Source organism: Spermophilus citellus, assembly GCF_964194105.1.
Source record: "Spermophilus citellus genome assembly, chromosome: 12".
NCBI classification, from domain to species: domain Eukaryota; kingdom Metazoa; phylum Chordata; class Mammalia; order Rodentia; family Sciuridae; genus Spermophilus; species Spermophilus citellus.
This window is the reverse complement of record NC_138198.1, coordinates 81,659,734-81,677,498: the sequence shown is the minus strand read 5'-3', so window position 1 is coordinate 81,677,498 and position 17,765 is coordinate 81,659,734. Positions and strand designations below refer to the sequence as shown.

The following is a 17,765-nucleotide window of genomic DNA, read 5'->3' as shown; positions in this document are numbered from 1 at the left end:
TTAGAAAATAATTCCCTAACTGATGTAGAAATTTTAAGTCGGAGGCTTAGTGATTACAGTAATAGATTATCAGAAAATAATCTGATAAAAAATTCAAGATTTTTACCTTCTTAAAAGGCTTCTTTTAAGAACAGTATATTCCTCTTCTTTTATTTATTTATATGTGATGCTGAGAACCAAACCCAAGGCCTCCCACATGCTAGGCAAGCTCTCTACCACTGAGTCACAACCTCAGCCCAAGAACAGTATATTCTTTTAAGCCTCTCAATATGAAAACTTAAATCTTTGACAAAACATCCAAAGTGATTTATGATGAACCTGCTCTCTGGTTAGCTGACAAACACAAAGTTCTAAAAGAACCTCAGTAGCAATGTTAAAAAAGAACTTGAGCTGCTTTCTTCTGCAGCAGTGTCCCTCATCTGACACAAATAAGCAGGCCAGCAAAAGTAAAACAGGGTCCCTACAATGGAAACCCAGACACCATCTACATGCTCCCCATCCAAACAAACTGATTCTTAAACTTACTTAATTAAAATACAAACACAAACACACAGGAGTTGCCATTACTTATGGCCCTAGAATCTAGTACACAAAAAATGATATACAGCAAGCACCAAACTTGGGCATTCTCAAGTATATCAGTCTAAAATACATAATATCAGTAGGTGGCTGTATGTATACACACAATTCAGGCTACTTTTCTCCATTTTGACATAAACAGCAACCTTGCCTAAACTTAAAAACAAACCATTACTTTTTTTCTACATGCTGGGAATCAAACCCAGAGCTTCTCACATGCTAGGCAAGTGTCCAACCACTGAGTTACCATCCAAGGCATATTATTATTTTAAATAAAATATATAATGACCTTTCTTTGTTGCTTAGTACTAAAGATATAGTTTGGGCTAGGCACATTGGCTGGCCATGCCTGTTAATCCCAGCAGTTGAGAATCACAAGTTCAAGGCCAGCTTGGGCAACTTAATGAAACCCAGTCTCAAAATAAAAAATAATAAGATCTGAGGATGTAGTATAGTGGTAGAGCACCCCTGAGTTCAATTACCAATACTATAAGAAAAGGAAAAAGGGAAGGGATGAAAAAGAGAAAAACAAAGTTATTTTGTAAACTAGGTATTTAATAATACTTTTGTAGAAATAAAATGTTTTATGTTTAAGATCTAATGAGTCATTTGAGAAACCCTTTAAATTGTTAGTGAAACCATTTATTCCTTTAAAGTTTAAAATATATTATAGATTATAAAAATGTAACATACATAGGGGCTAGGATGTAGTTCAGTGGTAGAGCAAATGCTTGAGGCCGAGGTTCAACACGTGTGTAATGTAAACTTTAAAGAATAAAAACAAGAAATTGATACCCACACAATTATTACTCAGTCTAAGGGGGAGGGGGAACATGACCAGTACTTTTCTTTTTTTTTAGAATTTTTTAAAATTTTTAGTTATAAACACAATACCTTTATTTTGTTTATTTTTTTATGTGGTGCCAAGGATCCAAACCAGTGCCTCCCACATGCTAGGCAAGCATTCTACTACTGAGTCACAACCAGAGCCCTTACCAGTACTTTTCACATCTTCTTTGGACATTTCATCAATTCTATTCTCCTGCTTCCCAATATCCTTAGAGTCCATTTGCTTTGCTTCATGATTGTGCATTATCATTTTGCTCAATTAACCATTATATAATCTTTCATAACAATGTTTCATGAAATATGTAATCTTTAGCACAACAAAATTCCTTCTAATATACTCCGATTCTACTTCATTGTTTAAAAAAAATGTACTTTCTTAAATAAGTCTGAATTTTTTATAGAAGGTACAAAAACTATTTGACTACCTTAAAAAAAGACATTTTTTATTTTAATCAAATTCACATTAAATTTCAAATTAGTTGGTGTATAAACAAGTTCGTTAGTCAATTCTGAATCATTAAATGAAATTCTTACATTAGTTAATAGATGATGTGACTTATTATTGACAGAAACAAAGCTGAAGGCATAAAAAAATTAGCTATTTTTTAACTTCCTATTCTGATTAAAAAAATAATTCAGAAATGGCTGCTAAAATCATTTTAAGTTGCTGAGAAACTCTATAATAAGGATCAACATTACTACTATACCCATTAATAATACATAATCAGACTTTATATGCCCCCAATATGATGCAACAGAAAATACATAATATCATTGTGAGTTACACATGCCAAATAAAACTGAACCTGAATTTAGTTAAGCCTCGAGACCTAACAATTAATTTATAGGAAATACAAGGATTTAAAGATCATAATATAAATAATCAACCAATCAAATATAAAAAACCCTGTTTCTTAAAACAAATAAATAGCACTTTTTCTTTAAAAAAAAAAAAACTAATAACTGTTGGGTGTTGAGTGCATGGGAATTTGTTATATTATTCTTTCTACTCTGGTAAAGTGTTTTAAAAAGAAAGAAATATGATCTTATGTATCTATATGAAACACTTAATAGATATATATCGAGCCCGGCACCAGCCCAGCCCAGACGAAAGGAGGAAGCCGGGCCCCAACCCGCCTGCTAGTCCGGAGGAAGCCCATCAACCCTTATAACCCATCAAAGGGGGTGTGGCTACCAGCACGGTTCTGCGGCTGATCCAGGTACACGGTTTCCAACTCCCCCACCCTTAGCTACGACAACTCAAAATATTTCCCACAAGCTTTTGGGGGTTGTAGCTATCAACGCAAAACAACAACTGTACAGGCACCTGCTTTCTACCTCAGAGACTAGAGTAGGGAAGATACAGGTGGAAACTCATGTCCTTTCACACTGGCTATACCCACCACCCTAAACACAGAGGCTCAAGCTAGGAACAGACAATGCCACCTACTGGAAGCAAGGAAAACAGTGTTCTGAGAGACTTTTTTTTTTCTCTTTTTCTCTTTTCTTCTCTCTCTTCCACAACTTCAACACAAGTGAAACCAAGAACTGTGCATGAACAACCAAATTACCAAAGTAATATAATATAGAGGAATTGCATATACCCCACCTTCCCCCCATTTTTTTTCTTTATTTCTATCTTACCTTCCTTTTCCTTCTCTCTTATTTCTCTTTTCTTCCTTGTTATTTTTTTCTTTTCTTCATTCATATTCCCTCTATCCCACTTTCAATCTCCTAACTTTTTCTATCTATACATAGGGTAACTATCTAAATACAGATAGGAGGTTGAGTCTATACATTCTTCCATAAATTGCCAGTCTATTGCTTAGAGTTCTCCAAAGATGCTAAGTTAGTTTAACCTCATACCCTCACTCCTTTCCCGCTAAGTATAACATCCTTCGTCTGAAATTAAGTTTTCTATATGCCACCAGATATGGTATGCCTTTTATGAAACTAATAACTATATTCTTAAATAATAATTAAAACCAATATCTATAGACTTAGAATCTAACTATAAATGTATTAATAATGAAAACTTGTGCTTAGATGATGTACTGTTGATATTGGGAACTGTTAACATTGTCTTTCTCCGCAAAAAAGGGATTTTGGAGCTATACAAGAACAATACAAATATATAAGGGGAAACCCGTTAACACAACAGTTTCACAAAGCTAGAAAGAATCATGAGCAGTAGGAAAAGACAAGGAAAGAAAGGACCACAAACAATACAGGTCAACATTAGATTCAACATTAGATAAGGTAATATCTGCAGCTGATGGAATGTCAGACAAAGAGTTCAGGATATACATGCTTCAGATGATCTGGAGTCTCAAGGAAGACATTATATACAGCAAATTCAGACAATGAAAGATCACTTTGACAATGAATTACATAAACAAATCCAAGAAGCAAAAGATCAACTCTATAAGGAGATAGAGGATATAAAAAACAAACAAACAGAAATCCTGGAAATGCAGGAAACAATAAACCAAATTAAAAACTCAAATGAGAGTATTACCAAGAGTACAACACTTAGAAGATAGAACTTCAGACAACGAAGAAAAAGTTTTTCAGCTTGAAAAGAACATAGACAGCTCAGTGAGAATGTTAAGAAATCATGAACAGAACATCCAAGAATTATGGGATAACATAAAGAAACCAAACTTAAGAGTTATTGGGATACAAGAGGGTATAGAGGTCCAAACCAAGGGAATGAGCAATCTATTCAATGAAATAATACTAGAAAACTTCCCAGACTTAAAGAATGAAAAAGAAATCCAAATATCAGAAGCCTACAAGACACCGAATGTATAAAATCATAAGAGATCCACACTAAGACACATAATAATGAAGATGCCCAACATACAGAAAAAGGAGAGAATCTTAAAAGCCACAAGACAGAGGAAACAGATTACATTTAGGAGTAAACCAATCAGGATAACTGCTGATCTTTCAACACAGACTCTGAAAGCTAGAAGATCCTGGAACAACATACTTCAAACACTGAAAGAAAAAGGGTTCCAACCAAGAGTCATGTATCCAGTGAAATTAAGCTTCAGGATTGAAGATGTAATAAAAATCTTCCACGATAAACAAAAGTTAAAAGAATTTGCAGCTAGAAAACCAGCTCTTCAAAACATCCTTGGCAAAAACATATCAAAAAGATTGTGCACCATGATCAAGTAGGATTCATCCCTGGGATGCAAGGCTGGTTCAATATACAGAAATCAATAAACATTATTCACCACACCAATAGACTTAAAGATAAGAACCATATGATCATCTCGATAGATGCAGAAAAAGCATTCCACAAAGTACAGCATCCCTTTATGTTCAAAACACTAGAAAAACTAGGGATAACAGGAACTTACCTCAACATTGTAAAAGCTATATATGCTAAGCCTCAGGCTAGCATCATCCTAAATGGAGAAAAACTGAAGGCATTCCCTCTAAGATCTGGAACAAGACAGGGATGCCCTCTTTCACCACTTCTATTCAATTTAGTTCTTGAAATACTAGCCAGTGCAATTAGACAGACAAAAGAAATTAAAGGCATAAAAATAGGAAAAGAAGAACTTAAATTATCACTATTTGCTGACGACATGATTCTGTACCTAGAAGATCCAAAAAGGTCTACAAAGAAACTACTAGAACTAATAAATGAATTAAGCAAAGTGGCAGGATATAAAGTCAACACACATAAATCAAAGGCATTTCTGTATATCAGCAACAAAACTTCTGAAATGGAAATGAGGAAAACCACTCTATTCACAATATCCTCAAAAAAAATAAAATACTTGGGAATCAACCTAACAAAAGAGGTGAAAGATTTATACAATGAAAACTACAGAACCCTAAAGAGAGAAATAGAAGAAGATCTTAGAAGATGGAAAAATATACCCTGTTCATGGATAGGCAGAACTAACATCATCAAAATGGTGATATTAGGGGCTGGGGATGTGGCTCAAGCGGTAGCGCGCTCGCCTCGCATGCGTGCGGCCCGGGTTCGATCCTCAGCACCACATACCAACAAAGATGTTGTGTCCGCCGAGAACTAAAAAAAAATAAATAAATATTAAAAAAAAAATTCTCTCTCTCTCTCTCTCTCTCTCTCTCTCTCCTCTCTCACTCTCTCTTTAAAAAAAAAAAAAATGGTGATATTACCCAAAGTTCTCTACAGGTTCAATGCAATGCCAATCAAAATCCCAACGGCATTTCTTGTAGAAATAGATAAAGCAATCATGAAATTCATATGGAGAAACAAAAGACCCAGAATAGCAAAAGCAATTCTAAGCAGGAAGTGTGAATCTGGAGGTATAGCGACACCAGATTTCAAACTGTACTACAGAGCAATAGTAACAAAAACAGCATAGTACTGGTACCAAAACAGGCAGTGGACCAATGGTACAGAATAGAGGACACAGAGACCAATCCACAAAATTACAACTTTCTTATATTTGATAAAGGGTCTAAAAGCATGCAATGGAGGAAGGATAGCATCTTCAACAAATGGTGCTGGGAAAACTGGAAATCCATATGCAACAAAAGAGCTTGATATCAAATCAGAGACTCTGCGTCTGATAGAAGAAAAAATTGGCTCTGATCTACATATTGTGGGGTCGGGCTCCAAATTCCTTAATAGGACACCCATAGCACAAGAGTTAAAAACGAGAATCAACAAATGGGACTTACTCAAACTAAAAAGTTTTTCTCAGCAAGAGAAAAAATAAGAGAGGTAAATAGGGAGCCTACATCCTGAGAACAATTCTTTACTCCTCACACTTCAGATAGAGCCCTAATATCCAGAGTATACAAAGAACTCAAAAAATTAAACAATAAGAAAACAAATAACCCAATCAACAAATGGGCCAAGGACCTGAACAGACACTTCTCAGAGGAGGACAATCAATCAATCAACAAGTACATGAAAAAATGCTCACCATCTCTAGCAGTCAGAGAAATGCAAATCAAAACCACTCTAAGATACCATCTCACTCCAGTAAGATTGGCAGCCATTATGAAGTCAAACAACAACAAGTGCTGGCGAGGATGTGGGGAAAAGGGTACACTTGTTCATTGCTGGTGGGACTGCAAATTGGTGCGGCCAATTTGGAAAGCAGTATGGAGATTCCTGGGAAAGCTGGGAATGGAACCACCATTTGACCCAGCTAGTGCCCTTCTCGGACTATTCCCTGAAGACCTTAAAAGAGCGTACTAGAGGGATACTGCTACATCAATGTTCATAGCAGCACAATTCACAATAGCTAGACTGTGGAACCAACCTAGATGCCCTTCAATAGATGAATGGATAAAAAAATGTGGTATTTATACACAATGGAGTATTACTCAGCACTAAAAAAATGACAAAATCATGGAATTTGCAGGGAAATGGATGGTATTAGAGCAGATTATGCTAAGTGAAACTAGCCAATCCCTAAAAAACAAATGCCAAATATCTTCGTTGATACAAGGAGAGCAACTAAGAACAGAGCAGGGAGGAAGAGCATGAGAAAAAGATTAACATTAAACAGGGACGAGAGGTGGGAGGGAAAGGGAGAGAGAAGGGAAATTGCATGGAAATGGAAGGAGACCCTCAGGGTTATACAAAATTACATATAAGAGGAAGTGAGGGGAAAGGGAAAAAAAAACAAGGAAGAGAAATGAATTATAGTAGATGGGGTAGAGACAGAAGATGGGAGGGGAGGGGAGGGGGGATAGTAGAGGATAGGAAAGGCAACAGAATACAACAGACACTAGTATGACAGTATGTAAAAATGTGGATGTGTAACCGATGTGATTCTGCAATCTGTATACAGGGTAAAAACGGTAGTTCACAACCCACCTGAATCAAATGTATGAAATATGATATGTCAAGAGCTTTGTAATGTTTTGAACAACCAATAAAAAAATAAATTAAAAAATTTTAAAAAAGATATATATATCCAAAAAGATCTACAAAACAGGGGCTGGAGTCATGACTCAGCGGTACAGTGCTTGCCTAGCACCTGTGAGGCACTGGGTTTAATCCTTAGCACTACATAAAAATAAGTAAAATGAAGGCATTGTGTCCATCTACAACTAAAAAAGAAAAAAATAATAAAAATAAAAGATTTATAATGGACTGGGGTTGTGGCTCAGTGGTAGAGCACTCACCTAGCATGGGTGAGGCCCTGGGTTCAATCCTCATCGCCACGTACAAATAAATAAAATAAAGGTATTAAAAAAAAAGACTTATAAAACAAAAATTGCCTTACAGTATTAACATGGGTAGTAGTATTTAAGAACACCTTTAAGGGGCTGGGGATGTGGCTCAAGCGGTGGCGCGCTCACCTGGCATGCGCGGGGCGCTGTGTTCGATCCTCAGCACCACATAAAAATAAAATAAAGACGTTGTGTTCACCGAAAACTAAAAAAATAAAAATAAAAAATTTTAAAAAAACACCTTTAAAGAACAGTCAACAGAGGTTCAGGATTTAGGGCAGTAGCAGAATGTTTGACTAACATACATGAGGATCTAGATTCAATTTCTAACACTATAAAAACAAAAACACACAATTAATGTGAGGTATAGCAGGCAATAGGGATAAAACAATCAGCACTGAAGAGAAAGTCGGCTGTTAACAATTTTCATTCACACACAGGCAAGAAAAGTCAAACCATAAAAATTAAAACTGGTCTTCAAACATATACCTAAATAATGATACCCAGAAGATTTTTTTATTATATGAAGTTCCCACTCAGGGTCACATGTACAAGATGGTTTCACTTATTATTCTTTATTTTGTTTTTAAAATGCAACAAGTGTTGAATCATAACAAACCAAAAATGTAATATTGATGACTCAAAAACCTCAAAAATGATTTACTTTTCATCCCCTACCCAAAGAGTGCCAACATAGCAAAACCCCAAAAAGTTTATGTGGTTTCAAACGTTAACAGTAACTGCCTTCAAAAGCCAATTAAAAAATTTTAAAAAAAGATTTCCAAGTCCCTAACCATACAATTAAGTGTGGTGAAGAATACAAAGTCACTTTTCAGAAGGAAAAAAAAAAAAAAAGCATTAAAAATTTACTTCTCGGGCAGTCTTTCCCAAAGAAGTTACTAGGATGTGTGCTCTACCAAAACAAAACAGCAAGCTAAATAATAAGATGATATAATAGGGGTATTTAAAAAAAAAAGGGCTGGAGATGTGGCTCAAGTGCGCTCGCCTGGCATGTGTGCGGCCCGGGTTCGATCCTCAGCACCACATACAAAACAAAGATGTTGTGTCTGCAAAAATTAAAAAAAAAAAAACCTAAAAAAATAAATATTAAAATTCTCTCTCTCTCTCTCTCCTGTCTTAAAAAAAAAAAATCCATAAGAGCCAAGCACAATGGGGATAAGAAAAATAGTATAATGAAACAGACATTATTACTATATGTATGTATGTGACTGTATGACCAATGTGATTCTACAATATGTATATTCAGAAAAGTGAAAAATTATATCCCATCTATGTAGATACATCAAAGTATATAAGTGCATTCTACTGTCATGTATAACTAATTAAAAAAAAAAAAAGAGCCAAGCGCAATGGCACACATCTGTAATCCCAGCAGCTCTGGAGGCTGAGACAGGAGGATCACAAAGCCCGGCGCAGCAAAAGCAAGGTGCTAAGCAACTCATTGAGACCCTGTCTCTACATAAAAATACAAAATAGGACTGTGGATGTGGCTCAGCAGTTGAGTGCCCCTGAGTTCAATCCATAGTACCCCCACCCCCTACCCCCTCCCACACACACAAAAAAAAAAAAAACCATGAGATACAGTCAGGAAAAGGGATATCAAAGGGAGTGTCAAAGATGACTGCTGGGCACCAGGCATAAAGGTAACACATCCATCCAGATTGTAGCCATGTCCAGACAAATTGAAGGTTTTTACTATCAAGAGTCCCATGCCACCATACTATTTATTGACCTAAGAACATACTGCCCAAGTGAGCCTTATCCACATCTCAAGTGCACTTGGCTTATTTGGACTATATAATGACATTTCCACTTGCCACCATTCCCTAAGCAATAAAATCTCTCACCTACATCCCTCTCTGCTCTCCAGTGAATATTCTGCTTTTACCTACTCCTAAAACTCAGGTGGGCTATAGTATGGCTTAGGGAAAAAAAATACATAGCAACCCATTTTCTTTGAAAATATTCCTGCCTGATGCCCAGCACCTAGCCCTTCTTTGCCGCCTGATGTTCTGACTATGTTGAGCACTATGTTCCCAGGATTTATGAATGACTTTGCTCACCGACTGCCCCAAAAGGACTCTCTTATAAATCTCTTATAACTCTCATGACACTGGGGCACAACAGGTTATGCAGACTATTCAGTTCATATTCTCCTGGGAGCCTACATCTAAAAGGAGTAGTCCTGCCCTGTCCTTACAACAGCTAGATTTATGCTTGCTACATGGTTTTTCAAAACTCAAATATAAATTATTGTAGGGTACAACACAAAATGAAAAAGGGAAAAAAACACAAGAGAATGATGAACACAAATTAAGTATATTGGTTACCCTAGGAGAGGGGTGTTGTAAATGGGATAAGGCTTTTAAAGGTATTTATTCTACTTCTTAATCTGTATATTGAGGGCAAAAGTGTTCATTTTACCACTACTCCTTAAGTTTTCATGTACACTGATATATTCTTTGGTATATGTGATGCAGGACTGTTATAAATGTTATAGAGGCTGTTCAGCACCAAGGTGCCTTGATGAGGAAGAGCACAGATAGAGGCTCATGTCTAGCCAGAAACTGATTTGCTATGACCAATGCATTGGGGCAGGGTTGTTCCTGTCCCCACCCCAAAGGGTTGCCCTACCTCTACCACTGATTTACCAAGCATGTCCCCTTGGCAATCCAACCATCCAAAAGTCAAGACTTTTCCAAATTCACATTGCTCTATTTTCTTTTAAAAGCAATACTTCTCAAACTTGAGTATGTATACAAATTACCTAGGGATCTTGTTAAAATGCAAACCCTAGTTTAGAAAGTCTGGGAAAAAGATGAATTACAATTACCTATCATATTTCTAACAAGCTGTCAGGCAATACTCATGCTGCTATCTACATACCATACTACATTTACAAGAATTCAGATTGTTTTGTTCTCTCTCCATCCAAACTAGAATATAAACTTAAGGCAGGTAGGAACATTGTCTGCTTATTACTGCAGCCCCAATGCCTGCAACAGAAACCTGTCCATAATAAGTATTCAATAGTTTCTTGAATTAAAAAGTGTTTCCTTTTTTATTTTAATAAAATACATGTCTGATGTCCAAGTATTAAAGAGACATATTATTTTAAATGAAAATAATAAAACTACTCTGAATTTAGAAAATTATATGAAAAAAATGTTTAAAAATCTGAAACTCAAAAGCATGTACAAAGCACCAAGTCTGTTCAAAAGAGGCTTCCAAATTCCTGTGAAGTTTCTCAGAAAGTTTTTAAAATCATTCTTCAATGCTATAGACAATTTTTTCAAAAACGTAACAATGCAACTGATGTGGTTGACACGTAAGTCTCAAATGTGAAATGCTACTCATTTTAATACATCTAGCACAACACAGAACATACTCAATAATATTTGCTGACTAAATGGAACCAATGAATGAATATCAGACAAAGGAACATGAAATCCAAAATATATACAACCAACAACTCACTTACCCAAACATCCCTAGTATTCCACCCCAGCTGACCAGGCTATACAAAACTCCCTTCAAAATAACTGCCATGACTGACCCCAGGCAGCCCCCGCTCTGTGGCCCTGAAAGGAGTAACAGAAGCCAATAGAGGGGATAACCAAGTAGCTGCCTACTGTCTGGTATGTAGCTCAGTGGTAAAGTGCCTGCCTAGCATGGCGAGGCCTTCAATGCCTAGCCACTTTCTTTTTTATTTTTTAAAGAAAAAAGGAGGAGCTGGGGCTGTAGCTCAGTAGTAGAGCGCTTGCTTACCATGTGTTAGGCACTAGGTTCGATACTCAGCACCACATAAAAATAAATAAAGGTATTATGTCTATCTACAACTAAAAAATTTATTTTAAAAAAAAGAAAGAAAAAGGAGCTGCCTATTGCCCCTAAGGAGTAGGCCTTTGAGGGAATGGAATATAAAACACTTCTTTCTTTCTTTCCCTGTCTCTCCCTCCCTCCCTTCCATTCTTTCATTTATTCATTCTCTCCCCTTCCGCCTGTCCCTCTCTCTTTCCAGTACTAGGGATCAAATCCAGGGCCTCACACATGCTAGACAAACACTCTAGCATTGAGCTCCCCACATCCAGCCCCTCAAATGAAGTTTTAACAATAGAAAGTCAAGAACATGAGATCCCCTTAGGGAGAATGGCCCAAAATGGAATGTTCAGAAAGGCATTCTGGGCAACAAAATAGGGATATGAAGCCTCAAAGAAAAAGGTAAAACCTAGTTAGGCAGAATCCCAACAACTCAGAAAGCTGAAAGGGGAGGATTATAAGTTATAGGCCAGCTTCAGCAACTTTGAAATACCCTAAGCAACTTTGTGAGACCCTGTCTCAAAATAAAAAAATAAAAAAGGCTAAGGAGGTGGCATAGTGGTAAAGTATCTCTGGGTTCAATTCCCAGTACCAAAATAATAACAATAATATTAATAATAATAATAATAATAATAATAATAATAAAAAAACACTGGTCTGCTATAAAAAAATAGTAAAAATAAAAGGCAAAAGCTATATAACAACCTTCTCAAGGAATACCAATACTTACAAAAGAGCAGGAACAATCTGTTCTCCTCCAAAAAAAACAAGAAATAATTTTAAAAGTTGTTACTGAATAATCTAGAAATGCATAACAAATTCAGAAAAATGCTGTACCTTTCCCCTACGCCCATTTCCTCCATCTTGATCTTCCCACTGCCAGTCCACTCCTCGTACCACTCTGGCACCTGCAAAGATTCCTCTGGCTGTAATCTTCTTAGATTTTCTACGAGACTCTAACAAAACCCTAAAAATAAAGGTATTTATTTAAATTTATATAAAAATGGGTAATAATTTATACATAAAAGGACTTACACAGGTATAAAATGTATTATACTCCTTAAGATAAAGCTACATTATCCATTTTACAAATGTAGAAATGTGAATCTCAAAAAAGCTAAATAGCAGGGCACTGTGGCACACACCTATAATCCTGGCAATTCAAGAGGCTGAGGCACCGATCATGAGTTCAAAGCCAGCCTCAGCAAAAGCGAGGTGCTAAGCAACTCCATGAGACCCTGTCTCTAAATAAAATACAAAACAGGGGTGAGGATGTGGCTCAGTGACTGAGTGCCCCTGAGTTCAATCCCCGGTAGCCCCTCCCTCCCAAAAAGAAGCTAAATAATTTGCCCAAGTATACAAAAGTTAAAAAGGAAATGGAATCAAAATATGAATCCAGTATAATCACTTTAGAGTAACACTATACTCTTCACTGTTTTAAAGGTGACAAATAAATTCCTCTATAGCAGCCATACAAATAAATAAGGGCCTAAAATAGGCAGCACTACAATGACAAATGGCAAACAGTTCTTTGCCTCAGACTTCAGAAGACAACAGCTGGTGGTAGAACTTTGGTCAACTCGTCCGTCAACTTTTGGTCAACCCACCGTCTAAAGGGTACACATCTGCTTCAGTCATTGTTGCCAAGAACAAATATAAGCCTAGTGTTGACAGTCTTTGGGGTGTGTGTGTGTTTTAAGAATCCATAAAAGATTAGCAATAATTTAAAAATTTACAGTAATAATTTAAAAAAATTTTAGTATATGCCAGTAAAAAACATCTGTGACCTGGATTTGACCTATGCTAAACTGTCTCCAAAATGGTGTATACTTATAGAAAATTATGGACCTTGAAAAAATTTTGCACTACGTGGATCAGCTTGTTTCTCCAAGGCTATCTATCTCTTATTCTTCTATACCCTTCTCATTCATATACTCAGAAAAGTTTGGGGATTTTTTTTATTATTTTCTATTCATTTTTGGAATATCTTTATTTTAATTATAAGCAAAAGACAAAAACAACTTGTTCAGAATTACTCAGTTAATAAAGGACAGAATCACAATTTGCACTGGGAAGATTTGACTGAAAAACTAATTTACTGCCAGGCCCAATGGCATATACCTATAATTCCAGCAACTCAGGAGGCTGAGGCAGAAGAATCAAAAGTTTAAAGTCAACCTCAGCAAATTAGTGAGACACTAAGCAACTTAGACAGATCCTGCCTTAAAATCTAAAAAAGTCGGGGGGCAGGGCCTTAGAGATGTAACTTAGGGGTAAAGCACCCCTGGGTTCAATCCCCAGTACCCCCGCCCAAAAAAAAGGATCAATTTATCTATTCCTCCTTCTAGCTGTCTTTCTATCATTGGCTGTATTCTTGCTCCTAGTCATTATCTATAACTACATAAGAAAATTCCATCACTATTAATACCCTAGGCATTGCTTCTAAGATATCTAATACGCATCTCTACCATAGTCTAAAATAACATGTGATAATTATTGTTGATCTATTATTTCCTTTAAATTGTAAACTCCTTAAAAATACTGCATCTTATTTACATTCAAATCTTCACAAAAATAGTAGTCATATGGTCTTAATATATGCCTAATAACTCAATCAATGGGCCTTAGGGCTCATAACAATTGGAATAGAAAGCATAGTGAGAAAAAAATAATCAGTCTCTTTGGATTGCCTTTGAATTTCCAAATAATAAGTGATGTCAAATCTCTATGTTAGAGAATTAATAACTCGGACTATCTCAGAAAAACATACAGTTCCACCTTCATAGAGTTTTCCTCTCACGTTTCAGCAAACCCAGTCATGTTTACCCTGTTATTTGCTACCTACTTATACTAAATCAGCCGTCAGAAGTTATTTCCTAATCCTGTTTTTAAGGCTAACTAATAGTCACAATAAGGAGCCACAATGGAAAAAAAAAATTGTTTCCCCTACCGTTCACTTCCTGGTGTAGTAATTCTGTAAAAGCGATGCCTTAAATGGTGTTTATCTCCATGATAACAAACTGTGCACAAATCATAATTTGTACACTCTGCACATTTCCATCGAATGCCAATGATTGGTTGTTGGCGACAGGTGTCACACATAGTTCCATCATGCTTGATGCCTATTAAAACAAAGATACATACTTATATTACTTACAAATACTTATTTGCATATTATTCCCAAGTAGAAAAATTAATACATCATTTTACAAGGTATTTTAATCAAGTAAGGAGAAACATCACTTATACCACATAGTTTCAAGATAAGAGAACTAAAATATTTGGGATGGGCTTGTGGCTCAGTGGTACAGCACTTGTCTCACATTTGCGAGACCCTGGGTTCGATCCTCAGCACCACATATAAGTAAGTAAGTAAATAAATAAATAAATAAATGTATTGTGTCCAACTACAACTAAAAAATAAATATTTTTAAGAGAGATCTAAAATATGTTAATTGGTACAAATTACAAACTAAATATGTTTCTTTCCCATTCATTAGGAAGAACACAATTCAGGGTTCAATCCCCAAGACTGCAAAAAACAATAAGAATTCCAGTTTTTCTACAGTAAAACTTACCCTTTGATCCATAAACTGAAACTGAGATTCAATTCAGAGAAAGAAGGAAGAATCCTTTACCACCATATAGATATTACAGACTACAATACTAAAAAATCTTTAGAATCTCAAACTACTCTCCAGATAAGCAAATACCAAAAAAGAAAAGACAATTTCATTCTCATGATATGGAAACAAACTATCAATTTAAGCGTTTACCTATAGGGGATTTTTTTCCCGCCAGAAAACAAATTCTAGAAAATGATTAGCAAGCAAGTTTCCCTACTTAAGGGAAAACAATACACCATGATCAACGGGGTCTTCCCCCAAAGGAAAAAAAGCACTTGGTAAAATGACTTCTACTAAAACTGTTCACACAGATGGATGAGACAGATGTTGAAACTATTAAAAGATACCCTTGGGGCTGAGGCTCTAGCTCAGTGGCAGAGCACTTGCCTAGCATGTGTGAGGCACTGGGTTCAATCCTTAGCACCACATAAAAATAAACAAATAAAGTCATGCTGGCCAACTACAACCACCAAAAAAATAAGATACCCCTATAAAGTAATGAAAATAACTTTCATTTTAGAGCAATAGGATTGGGGGTAATATTCCTTTACTATTCTGTGATATTAATACCATTTGTTCATAAATTAAAACTAGAATTTTTTAAAAATATTTATTTTTTAGTTGTAGTTGGACACAATACCTTTATTTTATTCTTTTTTTTTTTTTTTAATGTAGTGCTGAGGATCCAACCCAGGGCCTCACACGTGCTAGGCGAGCACTCTACTGCTGAGCCACAATCCCAGGTCAATGCTAGAATTTTTTGAAACATTTTGTGGCTTCTGAACATTATAAACATATCCTAGATAATCAAGCTTAAGGATGTATAACAGTGACACTCTCCTGGATTAAAGTTCTGGTTCTGTCAATAATTATTTGGTATCCTTGAAGAAAACATTGTAACCGAAGTTTCTACATAAAAAATAAAGGTATTTATTTCAAAATAATTGGAGATGGATAGTGGGAAACTAAGGTGAGATTCAGATGAAAGATTAACCATGCTAAATTGGGTAATGGGTATATAGAGAGTCATTATATTCTTCTCTATTATGTCTAAGTTGAGGTACTTTCAATAAATAAAAGAAGCCATTTTCATTCCTAGAACCTTGGTCCCCTTTGGAGAAGGTAATATACTCTTTGGTAGTGAAGCAATGTGTTCTAAAAATCAAATAAAAATGTGGTATACTTGCAAGAACTACAGTACAAAAATAGTAATATTATTACTAAATTCTACAGGAATTAATACACTATTGCTATTTCCTACAAAGAAGGGGGAACCTCTATTATTCATTTTATATAACCAGAATTAAACCAAGGGGCAACCTGAGTGTAAGCCTGTGTCTGAGCTGAGAAGGTTAAGAGGATGAAGGTAGGAGTAGAAAGAAAGGAGGAAGGATAGAACAAACTCCAAAATGACTGAAAGGAAACTGGAGCCAGGCCCAATGGCACAAACCTATAATCTCAAATCACTCGGGATTACATGGAGGATCAAAAGTTCAAGGCCAGCCTGGGCAACTTAGTGAGACTCTTTAAAAATTTTAAGAGCTCTATCCTCAGAGATAGAGCACTTGCCTAGCATGGACAAGGCCCAAAGGAAGGAAAGAAAGAAAGAGCAATGCCTATTGGACAATAAAAGAGCATAATACCCCACGTTTTATGAAAAATCCCCTGCAGTCTCCTACCACACAAATGCCTGACTGTAGGGACAGGGGGTGTTCTTTACTCCCACTCCAATTGGGAGCAGGCCCTCTGGTATTTTCAAATATCACTCTTTCTGTAGTGCAGTAAAGAGAAATCAAGAAAGTAAAAATGACTAGCAAAAGAGTCAAGTTATAGGAAGTCTGAAGCATACCAGGTAAATCCATAGTGGTTTGAGTTAGAATGGGGACAACAGAAATGGAGAGCTGAAGTCAAGACTTAGTGACTGGGTCAGAAGATAAAAGATATAGAAAGTATGAATCATAAAGCATAAATAAGATCATTCAAGATAAATAAAAATATTAAGAGATATTTAGGGGGCTGGGATTGTGGCTCAGTGGCAGAGCACTTGCCTCATACAGGTGAGGCACTGGGTTCGATCCTCAGCACCACATAAAAATCAACAAATGAAATAAAATATATATTTAAAAAGATATAAAAATATCTATTTAGGAATAGGCAATTAAGCAGCACATTAAACTGAAATCTAGGAACTGTTCTGCTTAAAAACAAGAAGGGAAGTATCAAGAAAAAAATAAATAAGAATATACTAATTAGGGCTATGGGTGCAGCTCAGCAAGTGTAAGGTCCTGGATCTGATCCCCAGCACCAAAACAAACAAATAAATCCAGGTCCTCCATTGATAGAAACAGACACCCAAAAAACTAAATCAGAAAAAAGAATGAGAAGAGTTTCACAGAAATGATGAGCAAACCCTTTCAAAGAAAGGAACTCACAGAAGAGCAGAGCGTGTTCAATGAACCAAGTAGTCTCATATTTTAGCAGAAAAGTGCAATATAATCAGACTTGGCTAGGAAATAACAAAATAAAATACGATTTCTAACCTGTATATTCATATTACTACACAAAACTATTACAGGCACACATCTGTAGTCCCAGCTACTAAGGAGGGTGTCATAGCAAGATTCCATCTCAAATATTACATAAATATATACACATACATAAATGCAAAGC

General features: G+C 36.0%; 1 protein-coding gene across 2 annotated transcripts in view; it reads right to left on the bottom strand.

Annotated features, from left to right (window-relative positions):
* MIB1 (MIB E3 ubiquitin protein ligase 1) overlaps positions 1-17,765 on the bottom strand; it is a 143,663-nt gene that overhangs the window by 102,762 nt on the left and 23,136 nt on the right. For both annotated transcript variants that reach the window (XM_081262806.1, XM_081262805.1), the window contains exons 2-3: positions 14,420-14,591; positions 12,307-12,436 (exon numbers count right to left, since the gene is read on the bottom strand). In XM_081262806.1, the coding sequence (XP_081118932.1) occupies positions 12,307-12,436; positions 14,420-14,591 (302 nt within the window). The remainder of the gene's footprint in view (positions 1-12,306; positions 12,437-14,419; positions 14,592-17,765) is intronic.